Source organism: Anser brachyrhynchus (genome assembly GCF_964034855.1).
Source record: "Anser brachyrhynchus genome assembly, chromosome: 25".
Lineage (NCBI taxonomy): Eukaryota > Metazoa > Chordata > Aves > Anseriformes > Anatidae > Anser > Anser brachyrhynchus.
In genome coordinates this window covers 2917134-2939827 of record NC_137718.1, presented here as the reverse complement: position 1 = coordinate 2939827, position 22694 = coordinate 2917134, and the positions used below count along the sequence as shown (strand labels likewise).

Genomic DNA, 22694 nt, shown 5'->3' with positions numbered 1-22694 from the left:
GGGGAGGGCTGCTGGATCCGCTCTGCTCTTGCTATGCCTTTGTCACCAGGCGAAGCCGTGAGACTCTTCCTGCTCCGAAATCCCTGCCAGCAACCTTAGCTAACCAAACTGCTCCTCTTTTCCCCAGGCTGAGGTCTGCCTCCCCCAGTTTCTCCCAGCTTAGGTCACCAGATGAGCACCCGGTAACAGAGCTGCTTCTGGATCCTGCAGGAATTAAGAGGCACTGCAATCCCCAAACTGCCTGCCAAGCATTGATGTGTGCTCGCCGCCCTGCACTTCACTGTGAGATGTTTTCTCAGCCATTCCTTGCAGCCTGGCCACCTCCACCTGCACCTGGGCGAGGGTCTGGGATGGAGCAGGGTCTGAGCAGGGCTTTGGTGCAAGGGTCTCGAGGTGGCACGTTCCTCTTCTCTGCTCTGCTTGTGGCCATTCAGCAGCAAAAGGGGCACCAAGATTCTGGGCTCAGCTCCGAGCAGTCGGAGGAAACGCTGCTGCTGCTGGACAAGAGACTCCGGCCTCACACCCCAATGCTCCTGTGCCACTGGCTCAGCTTTCCAAGCAGTCTTCCCCTTCTTAATCCCTTTTATCCTCTGGACACTTAGCTGTCCCTGCAAGGGCTTCACTTAAGATACACAGTGAGCGGGGCTGCCCCTGAGAAACCCACCTCCCTCATACTTAAAATCCCTTTAAAATCTCCAGGGACTGCTGCTTATCCCACCCTTTGGCCACCAGCTCTGTGCTCACCTCCCCTGGGAGCAGCCTTTCTTTAACCCATTGCAGACACGAGGTGCCACGAGGCTCCCAACCAGCTTGTGCCCGGGGGTGTGCGCGCTATTGCAGCGCGTCTCAAATTAGACAATCCTGCTCGTCTTTAAAACCTAACCGGGGATGTATTTGCTCTGCCAAGCTTTTCAGCTCGGTTTAATTTAGCTCTGCAAACTCGCTGTGTCTCAGGCTCCCTGGAATGTGTCAGGTGGGGTGCATTATAAATATGCATCGTCTGATCTCATCGTGTTACTCGGAGGTTCAGCGGGCAGGAGGAGTCCAGCAAAAGGGCTAACCCCTTCCACTGGATCAGGACGGCAATCCAGGTCACAGACAGGCTTACTGGGAGCTGGCGCTGTACTGGGACAGCCTGCTTTAGCCACACGGGCTCTATGTGCCCGAACAGGGGTGCAATTTAGTGCCGAGGCTGCTTTAACTCTAGCAAGGCTGGCAGCTTTGAAGCTCTGCTAGCTGCCAGCCTAATGAAAGGAGAAGAATCACGACTCCTTCCCATTGATTTGCAATGTGTCTGCGAGCAAAGCTGCACGTTGCTGAGTGCCTTGGCTAGCCAGCCATGAAATAGACGGGGATTTGTTTTGTGTGGGGAGGGGATAAGCAGAAACGGAACCCTTCTTCGCAGCTGGTTACAGATGCGGGCAGACCTTTCGGCAAATGTTTTATTAGAAGTGCTGGGAGTCGTTATGCTGCTTCTCTGTGAAGCACTGAAGGATCAGGCTGAAGTTAGAAGCTGGCAAAAGCAGACGAGTGTGAGCTGCAGTGAGCTGGGGCTGGGGACAGACCCAGCCTCAGATTTCCTGGGGGATGCAGGCTGAGCACCAGCAGCTCGGTGGGGCTCGGGCTCTCTCTGAGCTGGCCCCACGGGAGATGGCCAGGACAGAATTCTCATAAATGAAGCCTTCCCTTCCTGCCCAGCAGCACCTCCATCCCACCCCGTTCATGCCAGCAGGGCATGCAGGACCCACTCTGTGCTGCTGGAGCACCCCTGTGCACGTGCTGTGCGCAGCTTTACAAGTCAGCCCCAGGGCAGCACAGACCCTCGGTGGGGATGCGCTGGGTCCTGCTCTCAGGATCCCAAGGCCATCCAGGTGCTTCACGACGCGAACATCCCAGCCACAGAAGCAGCTTTAAGAGGAGACTACCCCCAAAAGCGTGGCAGACGCTGTCTCTCCTTTCTGCTCCTCCCGTGAAGCCCTGCACATCGCTCCCCCCGCGCCGAGAGCATGTGAGTCATTTCCTCTGCTCCGGCATGCCCTCCTCTGGAAGCTTTCCAGTTCACCCGTCTTCGCCTCACTTCGAGTTCCCTTTGGGAACATCTCCCTCTCTCCTGCGAGCTGGTTCTCCAAAGCCTTCATTGTTCCCCTGTTTTTATTTACTGGTGCGCTCTGCAGCTGCACTATTTCACCCCGCAGGCACGGCGCGTGGACAGCTCCGTCCCTTTGTCTCGCTGGTTTGAAACGCTACCACGGCTGTTTGCAGGGCCTGGGCAGTAAATCACAGCCACGGCTCCATCCCAGCAAGTGGAGCCATCAGCCCTGAGGTTGTTTGGACAAGGGGGGGTTCACAGCCAGAGCTAGGAAGCTCTGCATGGGCTGCGCGCTGCGATTGTGCCTGGTGCGGCTCTCCTGTTGGTGGGCATCCTTCATTTGTTTGGGAGATGGGGACAGCCAGCACCTTTGGGCTGCTGGATGTGATTTAACTGAGGATCCGTGCTGGTGGATTACAGTGGCAGCATCTCAGGAAAATGGTTCAATCGGTCTTCTTGCTAGAAAGATCCTCATCTATCGCTGGTTCCTCTTGGAAACCCAGACACGCTACCAGGTGGCTGGAAGGAGGCTTTATGGACAGATAACCGCATTTCTTCCTTTCCTGTGTCTGCTTCCATCTCCAGAAGAGCCGTGGGAGAACAAAGCAACGAACCAAACTGCTCCGAAGGAGGCTGGGGGCGGGGTGTCCTTGTTTTCTCCTTAATTGTAATACTTTGAATTAATTCAGTTTCCAGCAGGAACGAGGAGTTCCCAGCAGCCCTCAGACATCCAGATAAGGCTGAGCTGTTCATTCAGCCCCTTTGGGTTCTCTGGTACCTGCCTCCCTGCCAAGTGCCTCACACAAACTTTTTGGAGAGTTTTAAATTATTTGAGCGTGACACAGAGCAAGGGGTTTTGCATTCTTAATTGGCAAAGCCTTTTCCCACTCCACTCTGGAGGCCCTTGAGCTGTCCTGCCAATTTATTCTGATCCCGATTCTCGAGCCTTGCAAACATCTTCCCGGGGCTGCCCAAAAGCCCTGTCAGCGTAACCGAATCCTCATCCACTGCTTTGTACAATCTGCTCTTGTGGTTTCCCCTGACGGACCCCAGCAGCCTTCCCACAGCCCCCTGCCCTCCAGGACAGCAGGGTCTGGCAGGAGGTGGCCAGAGGCACCCGGGGAAGCAGCCCTCCAAAACGTACCAGCTGCAGCCCTGCCCCAGGAAGGGGAGAGTGAGGAAATAAACAGCTGGGGATGCACATGAGAGAAGAATTTAAAAAAAAAAAAAAAGGGGGGGGGGAAGAGAAAGCAGAAGGGAAGGTCTCTCTCTGCCTCTTTCTCCTTTCCTCCTAGCTGGAGTCCTGCAGAGATGAGCCCAGCACTTCTGCAGGCTGGCTCAGCCCTGGGGGAGAAGACCTGCACGTGCAGGGGCAGGACTTGTGGCAGGAATTTGTCATAGCTCAGCCATCTCTCTGGAAGAGCTGCATTGCTGTGCAGCCTTGTCTTAGGCAGCTGGAGGGGGTAACAACTGCAGGATGCTCACACCACAGCCGTGAGAGCTTGGCGAGAAGGAAGCACTGTGATAGACCCGCCAAAACACCTGCATTTCTCCTTGTGTTCCCCCATTTTTCCCTCTCCTCATCCCCTTACTCTTTACCCAGTGTCCTGTGTTTACATCTGCAACCTGTTGGCTGCATTTCCATTTCTCCAAATCTCCGTGCCCCCTTTCTGCTGTTGCACAGCCCCGTTCCAGCTCCTGCAGACTCGTTTCAGCTTTATTCATCTGCTTCCCCATCCCTCCTTCTCCTCCCGCCCCCGTCCCCAACTCACACACACACACCTGCTGATTTACAGCGAGAGCGGGAGGCTGATGTTCCCTGCTCGTTACCTGCCAGCCACAGAGCCATTAGGGGCTGATCCATCATGGAAATGCCCCAGCCAAAGTGACTGGGAGATTCTTCACCGTCACCATCCCTGCCACAATCTCGAATGCCGTCCGGGGGCTTGGATTGCGACGTGTCAGCTGTCTGCCCGAGCACTGCTGTAAGCAAGCTGTCTCAAGGCAGAAATATTATTTACAAGATAATGTGGAGAAGGGAAGAGAGAGAAAAGTGGCTGCCGGTGCCGAGGACGCTGGGGAGTGGAACCTCGCGTCTTGATGACTCCGGCATCCTGCCACTTGAAGACATCCAGCTCAGAGCTCTTAATTGGGGAGCGGGGGTGTGGGAAGGCAGGGAGGGGGCTGCCGGCTGCTGCAGGCTCTGGGGCGTCCTTGTGAAGCAAGGGAAAAGCAGGTTTGTATGGAAGTCATCGGGAAATGGGTGCGGGATCAGTGTCAAGGCGGTTCTCAGGGCAAATTCCTCATCGGTTGCAGTGTCTTGGTGTGGTGTTGGAAATTCCTGTGTTTGGCACTGGTACAGTAAATGCTCCGGGTCTCTGGGCTGCAATTTGCTGGAGAGGGGATTTCCCTGGGAAAAGTTCATATACCTCAGTTCGCTCCTGGATGACAGCAGGGAAGATGGATGAGGAAGGCTGGCGGTGAGGTGGGCGTTGGGAACAGGGCTGCTGGCAAAGGGTCAGCACAGCCGGCTCTGCACCAGGCTGGTGGGGGCACGATGGATCCAGCCTCAGGGCTGGGCAAAGGCTGAGCCCCTGCCTTGGGGGGAAAGTCCTGTATAAGTGGTTCTTGATGGTTTGGGAATGCGTGCTTATACATTTTATAGCTGTGCAGATTGGGCATCACTTTGAGACCTTGGGGATGGGCAACATAGTGGAGACACCGGCCACCCACCACTGACAACCAAAGCCATAAATGTTGCAGAGTGCAGTCCATATAGTCCAATATCTACTCTCTGAGAGCAGCCAGCAGCCAGGGCAGCAAGAAAAGTACAAAAACTTGGTGTGACAGACAAGTTCTACAAAGCACTCTTTTCCTTCTTCCCTGTCTTGCTCCCTTCCCCTGGATTTCTCTTCCTTCTCCTCCTCCTCCTTCTTCCTCCTCCATTCCAATTATCTCCTTCTTTCATCACTGCCAGCGCTGTAAGTACAAAGTACCAATTAGCTAGTTTTCAAGTTTAATTAGGTTGGAAGGTAGAGCAAATTAAATCCTTTTATCGTACGTTTCAAAGCGGTTTCCCATCAGGCCCGTGGGATTGGCTTCCTTTGAATGAGGTCCATGGTAGTCACCGAGGAGCCGGCCCATGCCACAGAGCAATGGGCCAGACAGGAGACGGAGCATGAGATGTGATCCCTCTCTCCCTCATCCCCAAATCCTACACTCAGGACACCCGTTTTGTGAGGTTTAGGGGTGCCGAGCTCTGATGCACATCCCTTTGCTCCACCTCAATAAATTGAGCATTGGTCCTCAGCTGTTCTAAGCTCCACATGAAAAGCAAAGCTCTTCTTCGTCTCAGCAGTGCCAGGAACTCAGTGAAGAGGCTGTGACCAAGTCCTGCAGAACACTTTTGAGATAATTAAATAATATCGAGTGGCAGGTCCGCATGAGTCCCACAGGGGTGAATGACATGGGAGGCTGCTTTGGGGCACCTTTATTCCCTGACCCTTCATTCTTCCAGGACAGAACAAGGGTGCCTCCAGGAATAACCACCCAATTTAAGGGGAAATAGCAGAATTAGGAAGCTGTTAGCCCTAGGAGGCACGGTGGGCTGTGAACACAACCCCATCATGTGGTCAGGGGCTCTAACCCTCTGCCCTGTGCTTCCCTGTGTCTTGCAGACAAGCCGCTACCTCAGGGCGCCCCGGGAGGCATCATTGGGATCATGGGAGGCGTCATCGCCGCGGTGCTCATCATCGGCGTGGCTGTCACGGTGTTTGTCGTCTACAGGAGGCAACAGAAGAACCGCACGGAGGCGGACCACGACCTGTGAGTAGTGCTGTGCTGCCTGCGGGTGCTGCGGGATGGGGCAGCAGACACGGAGCACTGCCGGCCCTTTCCCTGCCTGCACACAAGAAAAGCCAGGAGGCAAACATTTCTCCTGGATTTGCCACGCTGTGGCGTGGAGCTCAGCACCAAGTGTGCAGCACGGACAGAGCCCTCTGCAGAGATGTTCTCCCTGTCCTCTCCCTGCACAGCTCTGCCTCGTCGCTGCCGTGCCGCCGCAGCACCCCCTCCCTTCCCACCTTGCAGCGAGGCACTGACAGCCCGAAGGCCACAAGTTGCTTTCATCTTCCACACTCCCCACCGCACTGTTTTTTACATGTGGCCACATTTTGTGCTCCATTTAATCCCATTTGAGAGAGGGCAGCGGAGGATAGCGAGGGAGGGAGGGAAGGGAACCGCGGAAAGCGGGAGGAGAGACAGAAAGGCACACGAACAAAAAAAAAAATAGCACCACAAGGTGAAATTGCATCAACAGCATCAGCCCCATGACAGAGACGCATTCAGACAATCCACTTCCCACAATGGCCCTCCAGGAAGGAACAGGGAACAGCCACTTTAGCTGAGAATAGAAACACAACGGTGCCCTGGACTGCAGAGGTGCTGCCTCTATTGAGGGGTCTGCTCCAAAGCCTCGGAAAGTTAATAGCCTTTCTTTTCTTTAGAGCCATAAAGCCCATGTTTTGCAGAGCCTCTGGGACCCATTTTGCACTTTCTCTCACCCATAAATTCGGGTCCCATGCTGCAAGCCGTTAGGCTGCCCAGGAAAGCCGCCCACCCCTATCAGAAGATCTGGTGAATTTTGGAGAGGGGGAGCCGGCTAATTAGTGGATCGGAGTTTTAATAAGTTTTGTAACAGGATTAGACACATCTGCGCGCACGAACAGAATGCAGAGAGACAGGCTCTGGGCTGGGATTACAACGGCTGCCAAGCCCTGTGCCCTGGGACAGAAGCTGATCCCCTGATCGGGGTGTCAGGGACAAAACCACTATGTGGCACGGAGGAGAAAGATTCAATCCCCTAATGGAAAGCCTGGGGCAGGGGCTAGGGCTCCAGAGCAGCTCCTGAGCTTGCCATGGGTGTGATATTACCTCCTGCTAATTACCCGTTACCACTGCTGGGTGCTCTGTGGTGCCCCAGGAGAGGAGCCAATGATTGCATTGGCAGTTTGGTGACAAACACGATCAGACCCTTAGTGCACGCAGACACCAGCCTGTCCCAGCATATGAGACCCCTTTCTCCTGCCCTCTAACCAGCAGCCGCTTCTTTACCTGCAGAATTGACTTGCCTCCGTCCCACAAGCCTGCCCCTCCGCCGAAGAGGAAACAGGAGCTGAAAAGCCACCTGACTGCAGAAGACATCCAGGTACGGCTCCCCAGCCTCGCGGCGAGCCCCTTCCCCCGACAAGGAAAACTTGAGCCCAAAGTGCCTAAATTTTGGGGCATGGGGTCTGTAAGAGCAAAGGAGCCCATGGCCTGAGTTTGAGGGGCAGCAGGGAAGGACTTGTCTGCCCACAATCCCCAAAAACTGGCACTAATTGAAAGCTGTAATTTGGATCCTGTTTACTCCCTTCAGGAGGGATTGAATTCTGAACGAGCTGGTGTTCAGACGGGCTCTTAGGTGTGAGGGCTTTTGAGCATCCTCATTTTTTTGTATGGCACGAGTGGTCGTGATGAGAAGAGGAATGTGAGAATGAAATAAAGAGAACAGGAGGCAAATAATATGGCCAGGGAGAAGGTGAGAGGCACTGCCCTTCACGGCAGCACCTTGTGGTGTCCCAGGCTGTGGCAGGATTGTCCTTACTCCCCTCACCCCTCTCCTCCCTCCTGTTACAGGTTGTTCACCTGGACAACATGAAGCACGAGGAGGAAATCCAGAAGCTCCCTCTGCAGCCTCAGTACTACGACATGGCAGCCAGCGAGCCCTCTCCCTACACCGACAAGCTGGTAAGGAGACGGGGTGCTGAGAGTGCTGCTGTCCTCATCCTCGCTGCTCTCCCCCAGGATCCCTCACCCCACGAAACCAAAGACCCCAAAAGCCAGCTGGTGCACCGCCAGCCTTCAGAGGCCAGGAGCACCCCAACCCAGAGGGAGGCAACCCCCACACCCAGAGCACAGACTGGTCGCCCTGCTTCAGCACCTGCCCCTTGGCTTCCATAGGTCCTCCAGCTGGGGCTTTAGGGGTCACTCCCCCCGAAACACCCTGCTTCTTCCAAATCTCCATCAGAGGACCTCCTCTGTAGCTACCTATGAGAGTTAAACCCCTTGTCCCACCCCGGTCACCTCCTGCAGCCGAGCCCCGCGAGTGCCTGCAGCTGAAAGCAGCAGCTCCTCAAAGCAATTATCTGCCGGGCAGAGCGTGCCAGTGTTTGACTCAATCGACAAGTTCTTTAAACCCCCTTGTTTTGTGTGGATTTGTTCAGCCTCACAGAGAGAGGGATGCTAATGTGAGGCAGCAGCAGCAGGGAGATTAAGGGTCAGGGAGAGCTGCTAGCAGCTGCACGGGAAGGGCTGCTCGTCCAGGAGGGAGGCTGCTGGAGAAAAGGTTGGGTACAGAAGGGCAAAGGCATAGGAAACAGAGCACAGGTAGCTCTGGAGTCCTTCCCTGAGGAGGAAACCGAAAACTTTCCTCCCACCAGGCCTGGGACAATGAGGGAGGGCTCAGGGTGCTGCGCATGAGCCGGGTGCAGTGTGAGCCCGTTTGTCTGAGGGGGCAGCAGAAATACCAGCCAATACTGAGTAATATTTTATGAACGCAGCTAATTATTCCCTTCCCTCCAGCTCATCCCGGAATGACCCCTCAATGCGCATTCCTGTGCAGATAATGGAAGGATGGGGCCCAGTGACCTTTCGCTAGCAGAAGTCTGCAGCAAGGCAGGCGCCGAGGGCTCAGTGATAAAAGGGCTCAGACACGGCTCTGTGCCGATGTGATCCTATTTACTTCATCCTAGCTGGAAGTGGCTGGTGTCCCCAAAGAAAAACTTCCCCTTGGAGCCCTCCCGCGGTCCCGGGGCTGGTTTCCAGCCCTTTCCAACCCTTGCTGAGTGGCAGATGAGGTTTAAATGAAGCAGGGCACTAAAGCCAGACGGGCTGCTCTGTGGAGAGCATCTGAGAGCTGAATTTCAGGCAAGCAGGAGGATGGAGGAGCTCATTTCGGGAAATAACGAGCAGTCAGTTAATTAAGTGGCAGAGTTAGTGATGTGAGATGTGGCCTGATGGGTAGCTGCTCAGTAACCATGGGAACAGAGTTTGCTGCTCTCAATCCTGGTCTGAGAAGATGCATCTCCACATCCCGTGCTTGGCACTCGCTGCTCCTTCGCCATGCTTCGAGCCAAGCAATGATGAGCTGCGCAGCTCTGGCTTCCTCTGGCCCATGATAAAAGTCCCTCTGCGCTGGGGATGCAAGGTCCGGGTGTCTCGGCCATTGCTGCTGCAGCTGTGACCGCCCTTGGCACCGGTCTGGCACAGCTGTGGGTTGGACATGTCCCCTGTCTGCTGGTCAGCTTGGCTGCTGGCCGTGCTGTTGCCCTCGGGCTCCCATCACACGTGCGCACTGTGCTGTGGCTTCGTGCCGTGGGAACGAGACAAAGCTTGCTCCTGCTTCTTGCTAAATCGCCGTATCCTTTGGGCAGGCAGCAGGCTGCGCGGGTTCGTGGCTGGCAAGGGGAAGGAGGGTGTCCCTTTGCTCCCAACGAGGGCTGGATGTGCTGGATCCTGCTCAGATAACGCAGCCAAGGCCAGGTTTGCAGCACATTCCCCAGCCATGCCTTGCAGAAGAGCCAGCTCCTGCCCCTCTCCCTGCAGGACCACTCACAGGCATCCCATTTCCCTTTTTGAAGGGAAGTGATTCTGCAGGAAAACAGGACGGACACATTTGGCTTTGAATGAATTGGGGGAACCTCATCATTTGGGATAAACTGGCTTCATCGCCAGGTTGCGTGAGAGCCAGTGCCTGGCGTCAACAACTTCATGGCATGAGAATGGGAGTCGGGAAATGATTAGAGATGGCAAAGAGTGAGGGTGGGGGATGTGGGAGAGGTGCCAGGAGGAGAGAACATTGGAGAGGCAGGGGGGGAGCAGCCCCGCGAGCAGGGACATGCCAGCAGGGAAAGGCTGGGGCAAGTCTGCAGGGACAGGGGACCTGAAGGTTCGGAGGCTACAAGTGAGTACGGATGCTTGGGCGTCACAAGCTGTGGGAAAGATGCCATGAACACAAAGCCGAGGGCACAGACACTCAAGGACAGTGCAGTGGAAAATTAAGGGTACCAAAGTGTGCAAGAGGTGGTGGTGTTGCCTGCAGCACTTGTCTCCGAGCACTCGTGGGGCAAAAGCTTCGGTTGATGTGAGGGCATCCAAGCAGGAGTGAATGGGATGGAAGCGTGTGCTTCAGGTGACACCTACAAGCAGTATGCGTGTCTGTGAGTGGTGGTGGCCGTGCACATCAGTGTGAACAGCAAGGTGGGCGTGCAAAAGCAGAGGCGTGCCCTGCGTGCCCAGCAGTGTCTGTGCCATGCAAATGCTGCGTGCTTGGCAGCAAGGAGGAGCATGAGGGGTGGAAGCACGAGCGCATGTGGGAGCTGTGGTGTGATTAGTGTAAGTGTCAGCGATACCCATTTGCGGAGCAGAAAGGAAAGTTTCATTGCTGCAGACAGCAAAATAATTCCTCTCAGTTTACAGGGCAATTACCAGGGTGCCGATGCTGAAGATTTACACAGAGCGCTTGCATGTAGCAGTGCTAGACCTTGTATACAAGTCACATTATTGATATTGTAATAAATTTTGCTCCAAACAAGCAGCAGGGAGCAGGAGCAAGCCCAGGAGTGGCAGAGAGCAGGAGAACTCCACAGAGAAATCACCGCCGGAGGAAGGCAGCACCAGTTTGGAGAAGGAGGAGATCAAGGCTTGGTTTGCCCTCCTCTGAGACTGGAGAGGGTGCTGAGACACAAAGACCAAGGGGACAGTTCTGCAGGGCATAGATTTAGGCTTGAGACTGGAGTTGGCACTACTAATCCTCTTCAACGTCCACGGACAGTTAATCTGCAATGGCCGGAGCTGATCATCCCCAAACAGCCCCTTCCAGCAACAGGCATTAAGCCACATCATTACAGGGCCACAAACTCCTGAGAATGGCTCTGCCACAGCTGCTGCGTGGCTGAGGACAGCTCCAAACCAAAGGAAGAGAAACATTTTCAGACTAAACACCTTTTGCATGCTTTCTGTGCAATGTGGCCATTTTGGAAAAAGGATGGGGAAATGGGAAAGCTGTTTCATTTGGAAGAGCAAGCTCTCTCCTCTCAGAGAGGCTCAGCAGATGTTCGGTGGATGCTGGCACAGAAATTAAAGCAACTCCACAGGGGAAGGAGCCAGGGCACCCCTCACACCTTGGCTACTGACACCAGGGCTGTCCCAAAAATGCACCTTTCATCTTGCTGGTGGCTCATTTCCCCCACGGAGCACTGAGGGCTCCAGGCCCTCCTGCTTCCCGAGGTCCTCTGACCATTGCTGTTTGCAAAGCATGAAGGATGTCTGGATAGGAGTGATCAGACAAATTGGGTAATATTCCATTCATGCAGCTCTTGCTGATAAGCCTGCTTAGAAAGGAAAAGTCCATAAATATTTTCATGCCAAAAGAAGGATGCTTTTAGCATCTATTACATTATCACAATGACAAAATCATGCTGCAGAGTTAATCCGCAGCAGCATAATGTGCAGTAAAGCCTTGTGCAAAAACGCGGCATGTAAAAAAGACCATTACAGCCCCCACACTTGGGCAAAAAAAAAAACAAAAACAGCAGCACAGGCTAAGCCGTGGCATTTCCCAACAGTAACGTGCCTGCAGCCTCCCCCTGCCCTTGGTGCTACGGACCCACTCCCTGCAGGCATCTCCCTCCTGACACCCACACTCAATCCTTCCCCATCATCACCACCCCAAATCCCTGGGTCACAAGTGCCAGCTCAGGTACCCTGTAAGGCCGGAAATCACTGAACCAGCCCCGGGTGAGGAAGGTGCTGGTCCCAGAGGGGGGCGAGGAGGAGATTGGAGCAGCGAGGTGCTGCTGGGGGCAGGCGCAGGGCAGCGGGGCTCTCAGCTCAGCTCACCGGCAGCTTTGGGGAGCAATGCCAGGAGGGCCCATGGTTTGATTTGGGATTTTACCTGACTGGTTGTTCATTACGTCCCTCCCTCCCTCTTTTTAACTCTTTTTTCTTCCTCCCCCCTTCACCCTTCTCTTCTTTCTCCCCGTCCCATCACACCCCCCCCCCCCCACCTCATTCATTCACTCCCTTTGGCTCGGCTCCCGTATCCTCACCCTCCCCGACCCCAAAATCCCTCCTCCTGTGTCCCCACCGCCTTGCTGCTCTCTTCTCTCCAGAACTCTGGCAACAAGGACTGTGATGTCCACTATGCAGAGCTGGACACGTCCGCTCTGGCCTCGTCACCCAGCCCTCGGAGCTCCATCCATGCTGGCGGAGACCTAGTCGAGTACGCAACCATCCAGCCCAACTTACGCTAGCGCATGTCACTCTAGGCCCTTTCCCCTCAGATTCTGGCCTCAAGGTACACGATCGCACTCTGCCTTCCTCCCCCTGCTCCTCTGCAGCCAGTGCTTCCCCTGCACCCCCTGCCCTTCTCGTTCAGCAGCCCCTCGGCCCCATCCTGCCCGCCCCGTACCCCTGCACGTGATGCTGCTCCTCTGCTACCCTCGTGCCGCGGGGGCTGGCAGGGATCTCCTTGCCTTGCCTTCCGTGCATGCTCTCTGCAGCGTTTTCCTTTGCTTTCTGCAGCGATGAGAGGCATGGGGTGGGGGAAGTGTTAACGGGGTGGTTTCTGACCTGGGCAGCCCCTCTGCAGCCAGCGGGGCTGGAGGCACAGGGAGAAAAGAGGTGGGTTTGAAAGGCACAGCTTGTTTGGGGGCTTTTTTTTGCAAAGCAAAGCAGCAATACTAGGACATGCAGAAGCTGAGGACAAAACTTTGGGAAGATGTTAAGCAGGCCCTCCCGAGCTACCCAGTACAAGAAGGGGAGGGAGAGAGAAGGGGACTGAAAGAAGGGGGGAGAAAAAAGGGTTTGTGTGCGTGGAAGAGACTATAGATAAGAGGGAGCATATGTGCATGTGTGAAAGAACAAGGTGGGAGAGTATGTGAGAGAACATGGGAACACGGAAAGGTTCTTGCATCTGAAAGTGAATACGAGGCAGCCAGGGAGGGACTGCGTATGCAAAATAAAGAGCTTGCGTTGCATGGGGCTGATGCAGATGGCATGCTTGAGTGCTTGAGAGAGGGAAGGAGGTTTTCCTTTGGTGCTCTCCTTCTCAAAACCAGAGATCCGACCAGCTCATTTCCCTGTTCGTTCCACTTGCAGTGTCACCGAGGCCCTTTGAGCTCGGGTCCCACAGCAGGGACTGCTTAGGGCTCAGTTCGCATTTAAACCCACCAGTGGTGGTTCTGGGGCCTCTCTAGCTACCGGTGACACTGTGAAGCAGAATGGCACTGAAAAGGAAAATGGTATCCTCAAGGTCTTCTCCCACTCCCTTACCCTATAATCGTACCCATTTCCCAGGTATTAAAACCACCAGTTCCCTATCCAAAGTAGAGACAACTCTCCTACCTCCCCAGGAGATTTGCTGTGTGATGCCAAAGGTTTTTGACCAAGAAAAAGCCACGGGCAGCTCCCTCCTTGGCTATGACTCTCCCTTGCTTCTTGTCCACATGTGTTTCCCAAGTCGTGGTGATTGCAGCTTCTACCCTGCTCCTCTCCCTTTATTTTACTGCCTTTCAAATGGGAGGAACGGGCTGAGGGCTTAACGGGGCTGCAGCCCCACAGTGGCATCAATGAAGAGGTGCAGAAGAGGGTGGGGAGACAAGTGAGGAAGCAAAGGAAGTGTTGGGGTGCTCTGCAGCACCCTGAGTCACTTCTGGGTCACCAGAGGGTATCAGAGGAGGTGCATGGAAACAGGAGCTTGGGAATGGAGAGGGCTGGGTTGGAGGAGAGAATAAGGGGTAAGGGAATTGAATCCTTGGGAATTCCCTTAGAAGGAAATAGCTCTATGCAGGGGGATGAGTGGGAGGAAAATGGCTTTAAAAAATAAAAGCCCCAGTGGATGTCCTGTGGGCACAGAGCCTCACTGCAGACCAGGAACATCAGTGCCACCAGGTGGGTGACAGTGGGGCAGAGCAGCCTGAGAGGAAGGCGCGTGGTGGGCTGGTTCAGTTTGCCTCTACCCCCGTGCCCCCTGGCTTTCCCATGCTGGAAGGAGCCCTGTAGTTCCCTTGCTGTAGCAAAGCCTCCCTAGGTAAGTGTCTGCAGCGGGGCCGGCCCCGGAGCGGAGCGGTAACCTCTCTCTCTTGCGGTGTCTTGCCCACCCCTGCTCCCAGAATGAGGATCAAGGTCTTCGTAGACGTAACGAGCGAGAGCGGACAGTAAGTTCTGGGTCGCTTTGGGGTTGCTTTTTTTCTCCGTTCAAGTTCTGGGTTCTGTCTGAGCTGGTGTTCAGGCACCAGCCTGCCCAGCTCCAACAGGCAGCAGCCTGGAGGGGGCTGTGGTTGGAAGCAGCCACTTTTCTTTACGCCTTCACCTCCACACCCCAGCAGCTCCTCGGGCTGCACCAGAGGACCGCTCGCCTTGGTAGGAACAAGGCAGGCGCTGCCTAATCCATCCTGGGAGGTCTCACCTCGTCCTCCCCAGGGTGGGGGATTTTACTGTCAGCAAAAGGACAGTAATCCTCTAAATCCAAATTTGGAAATCCTCCCGGCTTCTCTGAAGCAAAAATAAAGCCAGTCATATGGTGCTTTGAAGGTGTAATCTCACCGCCACGAAATCTCCCTGCTATGACACACCACAGATCAGGGTGATTTTTTTTTTGTATACGCTTTTTAAATTATTTCCTCCCCCTTCACCTCCCCACACTCCTGTTCTCACTTTTGTTTGGGAATTTCTTGTCCCTGTTAGAGCAAGAATAGCTCAAACCTTGAGACTTGCATCAAGATCCCAGTAAATCAGAGAGCAGGGATCAGATTCCCAGCTCTGCTTTCCCTGTAAAAACCACTATAAAACCACTAAATCTGCACCCATCGCAGATTTGGCACAGTCTGAGCTGGGGATACTGAAGAACCACCAAACACTGGCTCAGCTCCCATTTACCACTTCTCCTTCCTACCAACACAAAAGTTGCCTGAATACGCCCCTGTTCAATAACGCATTTCCAATTTGTGGGAGGAATAAAGCAAAGTGCTGAGGTGGCTCCCCATTAGTTGCCCAGCTGTGGGATGAGGGCACCAACCCTGTCCTGAATGTGAAATTTTAGAGGGGACAGCTCACAAGGGAAACAGCATGGGGGCAAAGGTTTGAGGTTATTGATGGCCTAAGATGCTGTAGGAAGAGAGAACAGGTAAGTAGCTATAGCTGAAGACCTAAAAGCATGCTGTAAGGAGGAATGCAACCTTATGAGTGAGCTTACTGCATAAATAATACTTGCATATATCTGTGGGTGCATCCTTCATCATAGCTCCTTCCCTAATTTGGGGGAATTTCAGCTCTGGGATTTTCCAGAGACTAGAGCAGGTAAATCCTTGGGACACTGACAAGGAATTTTCCTCTTTTAGATCAGTAAGAATTGATTATTTAGGGATGGTAAAAAGCATTGCACATGGTCACATTGGAGGGAAAGCTGTGGCACATCTAGTCCTACCAAGGAGGTGATCACAAGTGCATAGGAGATGGAGAAGGGATGAGAATAAGTCATAGCAGAAATGAAAGCTCTCTAATTCAATCAAATAAAGACCGTTTAAAGGTAATCTGCCGGGCTGTCTGAAATGGATAGATTGCTGACATCCCCTTTAATCAAGCTCTTGAAAATAAAACTGAGGGGGGAGGATGTAACCCAGATAATGAGGAATTGTATGCAGCCATACTGGAAACAAAGACAAGTAGGAGAAGTCAGGTGGGGGAAAGTGGCAGTTCAATTTAATTAGTTCATTATCCCTAATTTAATTTCAAACTTTGTTAAAGATAAATTAGATTTGGAAAAAGTCACAGTGGGACTGGGGAAGGAAGTCAAAGGGCACCGGCTGCTAGATGTTAATAAACATCAGGCTGATTCTCTTCTCTTCCTTTTTGTTACTTAGAAATGAGATAAGGGAACAAAACAGGAGCAATTGACTCCTGGCTTCACAGGCTAAAGGAAGGTGAAAAGAGACAGGGAACTCCCTTCCTCTGCCCCACTGCTTGCATTCTCCAGCTGCCCAGCCCTGGCCCCACTGACCCACAAAAAGTGAGCACAAAATGGCAAGAAAGAAAACGAAAGCATGCTTGTACTCACCTGCCCAGAAGACCTGACAGAACTGCACTGATTCTCTCTAGCCTTGCTTCATGGATGTTTGTTTCATGGCCACATTAATCATTAGACAGAAAAAAAGGAAAGACATTTTTGCTGAACCAGCACATTGCTAATGGGCATCCCACAAAGTAGCATCTCATGATGCGCTTCTTGCAGCTCTGGATGCTACCCACGAGCTCAGTTTACACAAGATGTCTATTTGTGTTAACTGAGAACCTCTTTCCTACCAGACCTTTTGAGCACTCATTTTTGTATGAAGCCCTATGGTTTTCCACTGTGTGCCCCAAACACATATAAACCCACCCTCCCACTTAACTGAGAATCGATTGCTGGCTAAGAGCTCCTCTCTCCTGCTTTGTCTCACTGGACTCCAGTCACTGAGACCACTTCCCTTTCAGGTTAGCTTTACCCCAAAGGTTCAGTTACCCATTATCAACTTACCACTTAAGGCAGGAGAGCAGAGTTAATACCTTTCCCCCTCCCCACAGGTATGGAAAGGAATTTTCTGCTGCATCTAACATTTCCTGAGAGCAGATTATGCTGGGAGAGCATCTCTGCACATTCTGTGCTGGCTAACACTCTCCTTGACTGCCAACCCTTCTCCATCCATTTTTATCAGCTGCTACAATCAGAAGAATAACAGTCAGCTGTTCTTTGTTCCCTTCTCCCATGGTGGTACAGATCCCTATGCCTGCTATGGGATTTGTAGGGAGATAACTGCCTCCTTTTCTATGCGTGTGTTGCCACAGCCTGCCCAGTTTTCCAGCCACAGGGCTGTGCACGGTTCAGCCTTCAATCCTTTAGAGGCCTCAACTTGCTGTTTAAATATAGCTCCCACCTGAGAATGGGAGAGCTGTACGTCAGGGCTGCCTAAACCTGCTGGGAAGAGCTTATAGGGGTTAAGGTTCAGTGCTGCCGTGCCTTATCAGTAAGGGACCAAGCTGTACCTCAGAGCAGCTTCCTCGTGCCCCCGGCTTGGATTGCTCCTGTTAGACAGCTGTAATGCTGCCCAGCTTCTCTTCTCTTTTTCACTTTGTACTTAGAAGCCAGAAGTGGATGAAAACCTCAGGAGATAGGTGTGGGATTTGCTCACTTGAATTTCAGAGATACCAACGCAGCAGCTCCAAATAGAAGGGATCTAGAGCTGAATACGCGGCCCTTTGCTGTCTGCCCAGGTCAAGATCACTGACTTTGAAAAGCTTGAGCAGTGGGCGCAGAGTTTTGCCAAGTAAAGAGAAATGAAAGTCAGATTGACCTTAGCACTGCAGCTCCTTTCCTGGAGCTCCAACTTCCCATCCTCCAGTGGCCTCCACGGCTCTTCGTGAGGCTGCTGCTGCCTTAAGACTGTGCAGCACTTCGACTTGCTTGTTGCCTCTTGTAGCACTCTGAACCATCAATAAATTATTGTCGACACTTTGTTTTCTATGTGATTTTTTAAGTGTCCTGGTGAAATATTTATCCAGGCACTGGCAGCAGAGGAGCTGAGTAGATTGTTCTGTTCCTTCAGGCTTTTTCTCCCGAGGGTCAAATCCTTGTCCTCTTCACTAAACTGACTGTTTCTGGTACTTTGAAAGAGAACAAGGAAGGACTCGAGGGCAAGTTACTTGCTCCAGCCAGCCCCAAATCAATCCACAGGCATAAAAGATGATTGTCAGTGGATTTGCTGCCTCTTAGAAATGAGATTACCCCTTGTTGAGACCAAGACCTTGGTGAGTGCTACACGTCCCTCCTGCTTGGGTCATTTTGCAGGGCTTCAACAGGGAGGAAAGGGAGTTTGAGCAGGAGGAACCCTTCCCACCCGCTGCCACCCCTGGGGAGCAGGGCCCAGGGCTGTGGGATTGCTCTGCACTACTGGGAGCTCACGCTGGCATCCCAGCGCCCGTGCTGTTTGCCCAGAGCTTTTTTTGGGAAAAAGGTGTCTCTGTGATTTTTGCACTCAAACAAGCAGCGTTTGTTCAGCATTGCTTGCTGCACCTCCGCAAAATTACCTCGGTGGGAATCAAAGCACTTTGGACTCCAGGAGCTTTTCATTTCATGTGGCACTTGGGGAGGAAGAATCACATTTCGCAAAGCGTCCCTAAGAACGCTCCATGCACCCCAGGAAGGTGCTGGGACCACCTCCGTCTTGCGAGTGCTTTATGTTTTCCACAGTCCCTTTGACTCACAAACGTGGCTGACAAAGGAGCTGCTCACCCAGGTAAAGCTGAGCACAGGCACTCGGAGCTGCTGGGCAAACACCGGGCACAATAACCCATTGTGCCTCCAGAGCCTGCGGTCAGAGCAATGTGACCTTTGTATAAAAGAGCACGAGGCTGTGTTGGATCAGCGGTGCGTACAAGCAGTGCTTTTTCAAAACTCAGGTGTGGAAGAGTTGGGAAGACTGAAAATAAACCGCCCTTTCTTGCCCTGACTCTTATTTTACTGAGAGAGGCAGAGCCCTTACAGGCAAGGGGCAGAGAATGCAAAATTCTTTATTCTTTAGCAAAATGTGCTTTTCAGGAAGTGAGGCACAATGTCCAAAATGCGAGGATTTATCACCCGGGTTTCTATTTTGCTGAAGCAGTAAGCAGGACTATTTAATTTCCCACCCTACTTGTTACACGGGAGTCTCAGCAAGGAACTGAGCTGCGTTTTCTGGCCGGCGGTCCCGGAGTCCTCACCCGCTGCTTTTTGTCTCTGCTTCCAGGACTTTGGAAAGTGTCACTCAGAGATACCGAATGCGAGTGATTACCTGACCCGCTGCTACTCACGTGAAGGTCGATATCTGGAGAAGATCCCCCATGTCTACGCCCCCCTGTCAGACCTCCCGCGAGACCCCTACCCTCAGCACCCCGACGTCTCCTTCTGCTGCCCGCCTCCCGGCTCCCGGGCTCCTTACATCTGTCCTAAGGAACAGTACGTTTAAAGTGTCAGCACAGCAAAAAGACGAAGCTAATGTTTTTCACATCTCCCGACCCTGTCGCTCAACAGCCAAGGCCTTTTAACCCCCCACACACTTTGCCGTTGCTTATTTTATTTATTGATTTCTGAATTTCGGTGCAATTGTAAGCGACGTGATTAGGTTAAGTATCTGCCTGGCTTGCTAATGCTTGAGGGAGCACTGCCTTCGCCCACATCTCATCCAGTTCGTGCATCTTTCTTCTCTCGTGCTGGCACTCCTGTACCAAGCTGGCTATGTGCATGCATGCATAGGCGGGTGGCAGCTGCCCAGCGTTGGATGGGATGTGCCCGACCCGATTAAACGTCCGTAGGTCCCCTTGTGTCCCTCTCTGCACTGCTTGCACCAGAGTAGCCAGGTGTGGATTCTCCACAACCCTTCTTCCAGCTCGTGTGAAGTTTCAAAGCCCAGCCAGTGCCCAAAGCTGAGGCTGGAGGTTGTTTTTTTTTTTTCCTCCTTTGGAGAAAACCATTCTCCCTCTTGGCAGTGGGGATAGGAAATCCCTGTTGCAAACAACTAAGCAGCCAAGGTTGCTGAACCAAATAATAAGATGCTTACACTGAAAGATGCTCAGAACCAACCAAGAATAGAAAGAAGGGCTTGGTTTAGGGCTTTTGTTTCTGTCTTTTCTCCCTCCTACTCCCACTCCAAATTTTTCTGATTGACTCTCTTTAATCCAGATGGCATGGGGACATAATTTGAAGCCAACGCTTTGGAGAAGGCATCCTTTAAAAAACCTTCTTATAACCTGCAACCCAGAGAGGAAAAAAAAAATTAGAAAGAAAAACATTCTCTCTAATTTTCCTTTTCAAAGCCTAGTGTGACCCCCCACTAGCTTTTCCCCCTCTCCTTCTTGCATCTGTTGATTGGAATTTCAAAATGAACTCAGGCAGAACACGAAGAAAAAAATCATGATTTCAGGTAATCTTCGCACTCTTAATGAAGGATAAAAGCCAATAGAGGAATCTGGCCTTTTAAATTTTTTTTTTTTTTTAAAGCATCTTAGTTTTGGGACTACATTTTTTTTTTGATATTTGGAATGTGTGTGGCTATGTAAATCCAAATGTGTACATTACTGTGACCACAAAGTGTTTTAGAGAAGGGAATTTATCTCCACATCACATTTGTGTTCACGTGTATTAGAGAAAAAATAAATATAGATACACACTTATATGTATATAAGAGCAAAGAAGAGGAAGTGGAGAAAAAGGAATGAAAATCCTGTAGAAGAGCTTGGCCTCGAGGATGAATTTCATCTGTTTCACCCAGGTATGGCATATGTCAGGTGGGGGCTGGGAGAGTTGTGAACAAGGGGATGTGCCCGCCTGCTGAATGGGGGTTTGCTTTCCTCTCTCTTGGGTTGGGTATTTGGCATTCTGCGGACACTGCACGCTTAGCATCACGCTGAGACCACGAGCATGTCAGAGCAGAGTGTGTGTGGGAGGGAGAGAAGGGGACCACAGCATCACCCTGCTGCCCAGACCCCAAACCACGTTCCAGTGCCACTTCTGCATGCAAGAAGTGAGCCTGGCGCCGAGCTAAAGCCTCCCCCGGGAGGAGGTGTGAGCACTGTGCTGGTCGCTTCCAGCCCAGCTCCTGCCGTGCCGCACGGACTGAGGCACCCTTTTATTTTTGTATATCTGAATCTAAGCAGCTATCGTTGTTCTATGCACTTTCTTTGTTCCCATCGCCTTCAGCAGCCTCAAGTCTCGCCCTGCTTGCCCCTCTCCCTCCACCGAGAAGCACACGTGTGTTCGCACTACCTCGTGGGTTCCCTGCAGGCTACCACATAGATCTGTACGTAAGGGAGAGGTTTATAACTCAGCTAGGCAATATAGCGCTGAGGGAGGATGAAGCCACGCTCACAGCACCAGCAGGCCACTGCCTCCTGCAGGCACAGCAGCCTCCACGTGTGCTGGTGCTCCCATCCCCGAGATGTCAGAGACTGTACAGACACAGCCTTATAGCATTAGGTGCCACTTTTCCCTTACCATCCATGTGGTTTTGACTGACTGGAGCCTTTTTGGAGTCACCTGGATTCACGTTTCCCTGCCAGTCTCCATAGGATTCAGCCAGGAATGTCCCTACACCGACGGACTCGGGTGCTACGTGTTCTGTTCCAGATAATGTGTTTCTCTCCTGTTTTCTCCTCAACACACCTTGGGGCACTTTCTGGTTACCACAGAGCTACAAATTGGGTGTGCTCGGAGCTGAAACCATGGCCAGGACATTCACCCCAGCAAGGGAACCGTGCTTTGGACTCTGCCAAATCTGCCTTTGGTCACCCCGGTGAGAAAGGTGATGCAGCACGGGAAAACCCAGGGCTCTCTGACATCCTGGGGCCAACCCAGCACCACTGACCATTGAGGAAAAGCTTACACATTTCCCTTCCTGCGTGCCTGTAATAACAGGATGCCGCCTGCACGGCAGCAATTAAAGTAGATTTGATTGGGAATCTTCATCCAATGCAGCTTCAGCCGGATCTAAAAGTTTAAATGAAAAGTGGAATACGATCAGGTCTTCAGGTGCAATAGAAAACCAGGCAGGTAAAATGGCTGTTGGCAGAGGAGGAAGGGAACATCTTGCAGGTGGTTTCCTCTGCTGCCAGCGGCTGGGGCCGGCGCTTTGATGGGGAGGGGGAAAGCAGAGGCACAGACTGCAGCATTAGAGGGACTCCGCTCGCCTTGTGCAGCTTTGAGTTTGAGCTGCCCACAGATGACTGCCACAAAGGGTTTTGCTGTGCTTTTCAGCAAAGTGAAAGGATTTCAATCCTCCTCAGAAAGGGAAAACGCAAGAAAAGCCTAAATTCAAAGAGGTCGTTTGACAGCACATACATTAAGCTGAGGGATGTCTTGGTTCTTGTTGCCTCTTAACATTCTCTCTTCTCCTTAAGAAATGGGTTGGTCTCAAAAAAAAAAGAAAAAAAAGGGAAAAGAGAGCCTCTGCATACCACTAAAGTCCTTTGTACCTTAGGGAAAGGGAAAAATTCATACCTGAAGAAAGGGACAGGGTGTGATTCAGGACGGTCGTCTCCATTTTACAATCTGCATTTAGAAATGTTCCAATTCGGGCTCTGATTCCTCCCTCGCTTCCACACAGTTGCATGACATTTGCCCAGTGGCTGGTCCCAAACCTTGCTGGACCCGATGCCAAGGGCTGGACGCGAGCTTTGCTGCGTCCCGAGGCTGCCCACGTGGAGCTGACCTCGTGGGCGCACAAATCCTGCTGCAGCAGCGCTAATGAGAGGCGTTCCCCTCCTGCCGTGGTGTAAAGTGATCTGGAAAGACACCTTTTCTGGGAAAAGGGACATCCAGTAAGGCTGCTGGGGCTGGATGGCTGAGCGAGTTGAGCAGGGGACTGGCTGAGCCTGGTGGTGGATCCGTGGGCTGGCAGGGTGCGGGAGGAGTTGGTGTGTTGCTCCCATAAAACCATTCTTCCTGCTGCTGGGGTGAAATGTTGGGATTTCTGTTCCACGTCTTGGTGGCATTGACAAA

General features: G+C 52.6%; 1 protein-coding gene and 1 long non-coding RNA gene across 4 annotated transcripts in view; one reads left to right on the top strand and one right to left on the bottom strand.

The window, feature by feature from the left end:
- NECTIN1 (nectin cell adhesion molecule 1) overlaps positions 1-19517 on the top strand; it is an 87547-nt gene extending 68030 nt beyond the window's left edge. The window contains exons 6-10 of one of the 2 annotated variants that reach the window (XM_080567468.1): positions 5767-5914; positions 7208-7295; positions 7766-7876; positions 12301-12485; positions 18949-19517. In XM_080567468.1, coding sequence (XP_080423594.1) covers positions 5767-5914; positions 7208-7295; positions 7766-7876; positions 12301-12441 — 488 coding nt within the window. In that variant the 3' untranslated portion in view covers positions 12442-12485; positions 18949-19517. The remainder of the gene's footprint in view (positions 1-5766; positions 5915-7207; positions 7296-7765; positions 7877-12300; positions 12486-18948) is intronic. The other variant, XM_080567466.1, reaches the window with a different exon arrangement.
- On the bottom strand, positions 10426-16914 carry LOC308182591. Of its 2 annotated transcripts, XR_013941924.1 has the most exons (3): positions 16704-16914; positions 16245-16290; positions 10426-11517 (listed from the first exon to the last, which is right to left on the bottom strand). It is a non-coding gene; the product is annotated as an uncharacterized lncRNA (long non-coding RNA). The 2 variants fall into 2 exon arrangements; XR_013941925.1 differs by lacking the exon at positions 16704-16914 and having other exon boundaries at positions 16245-16325.
- Positions 19518-22694: the final 3177 nt, after the last annotated feature.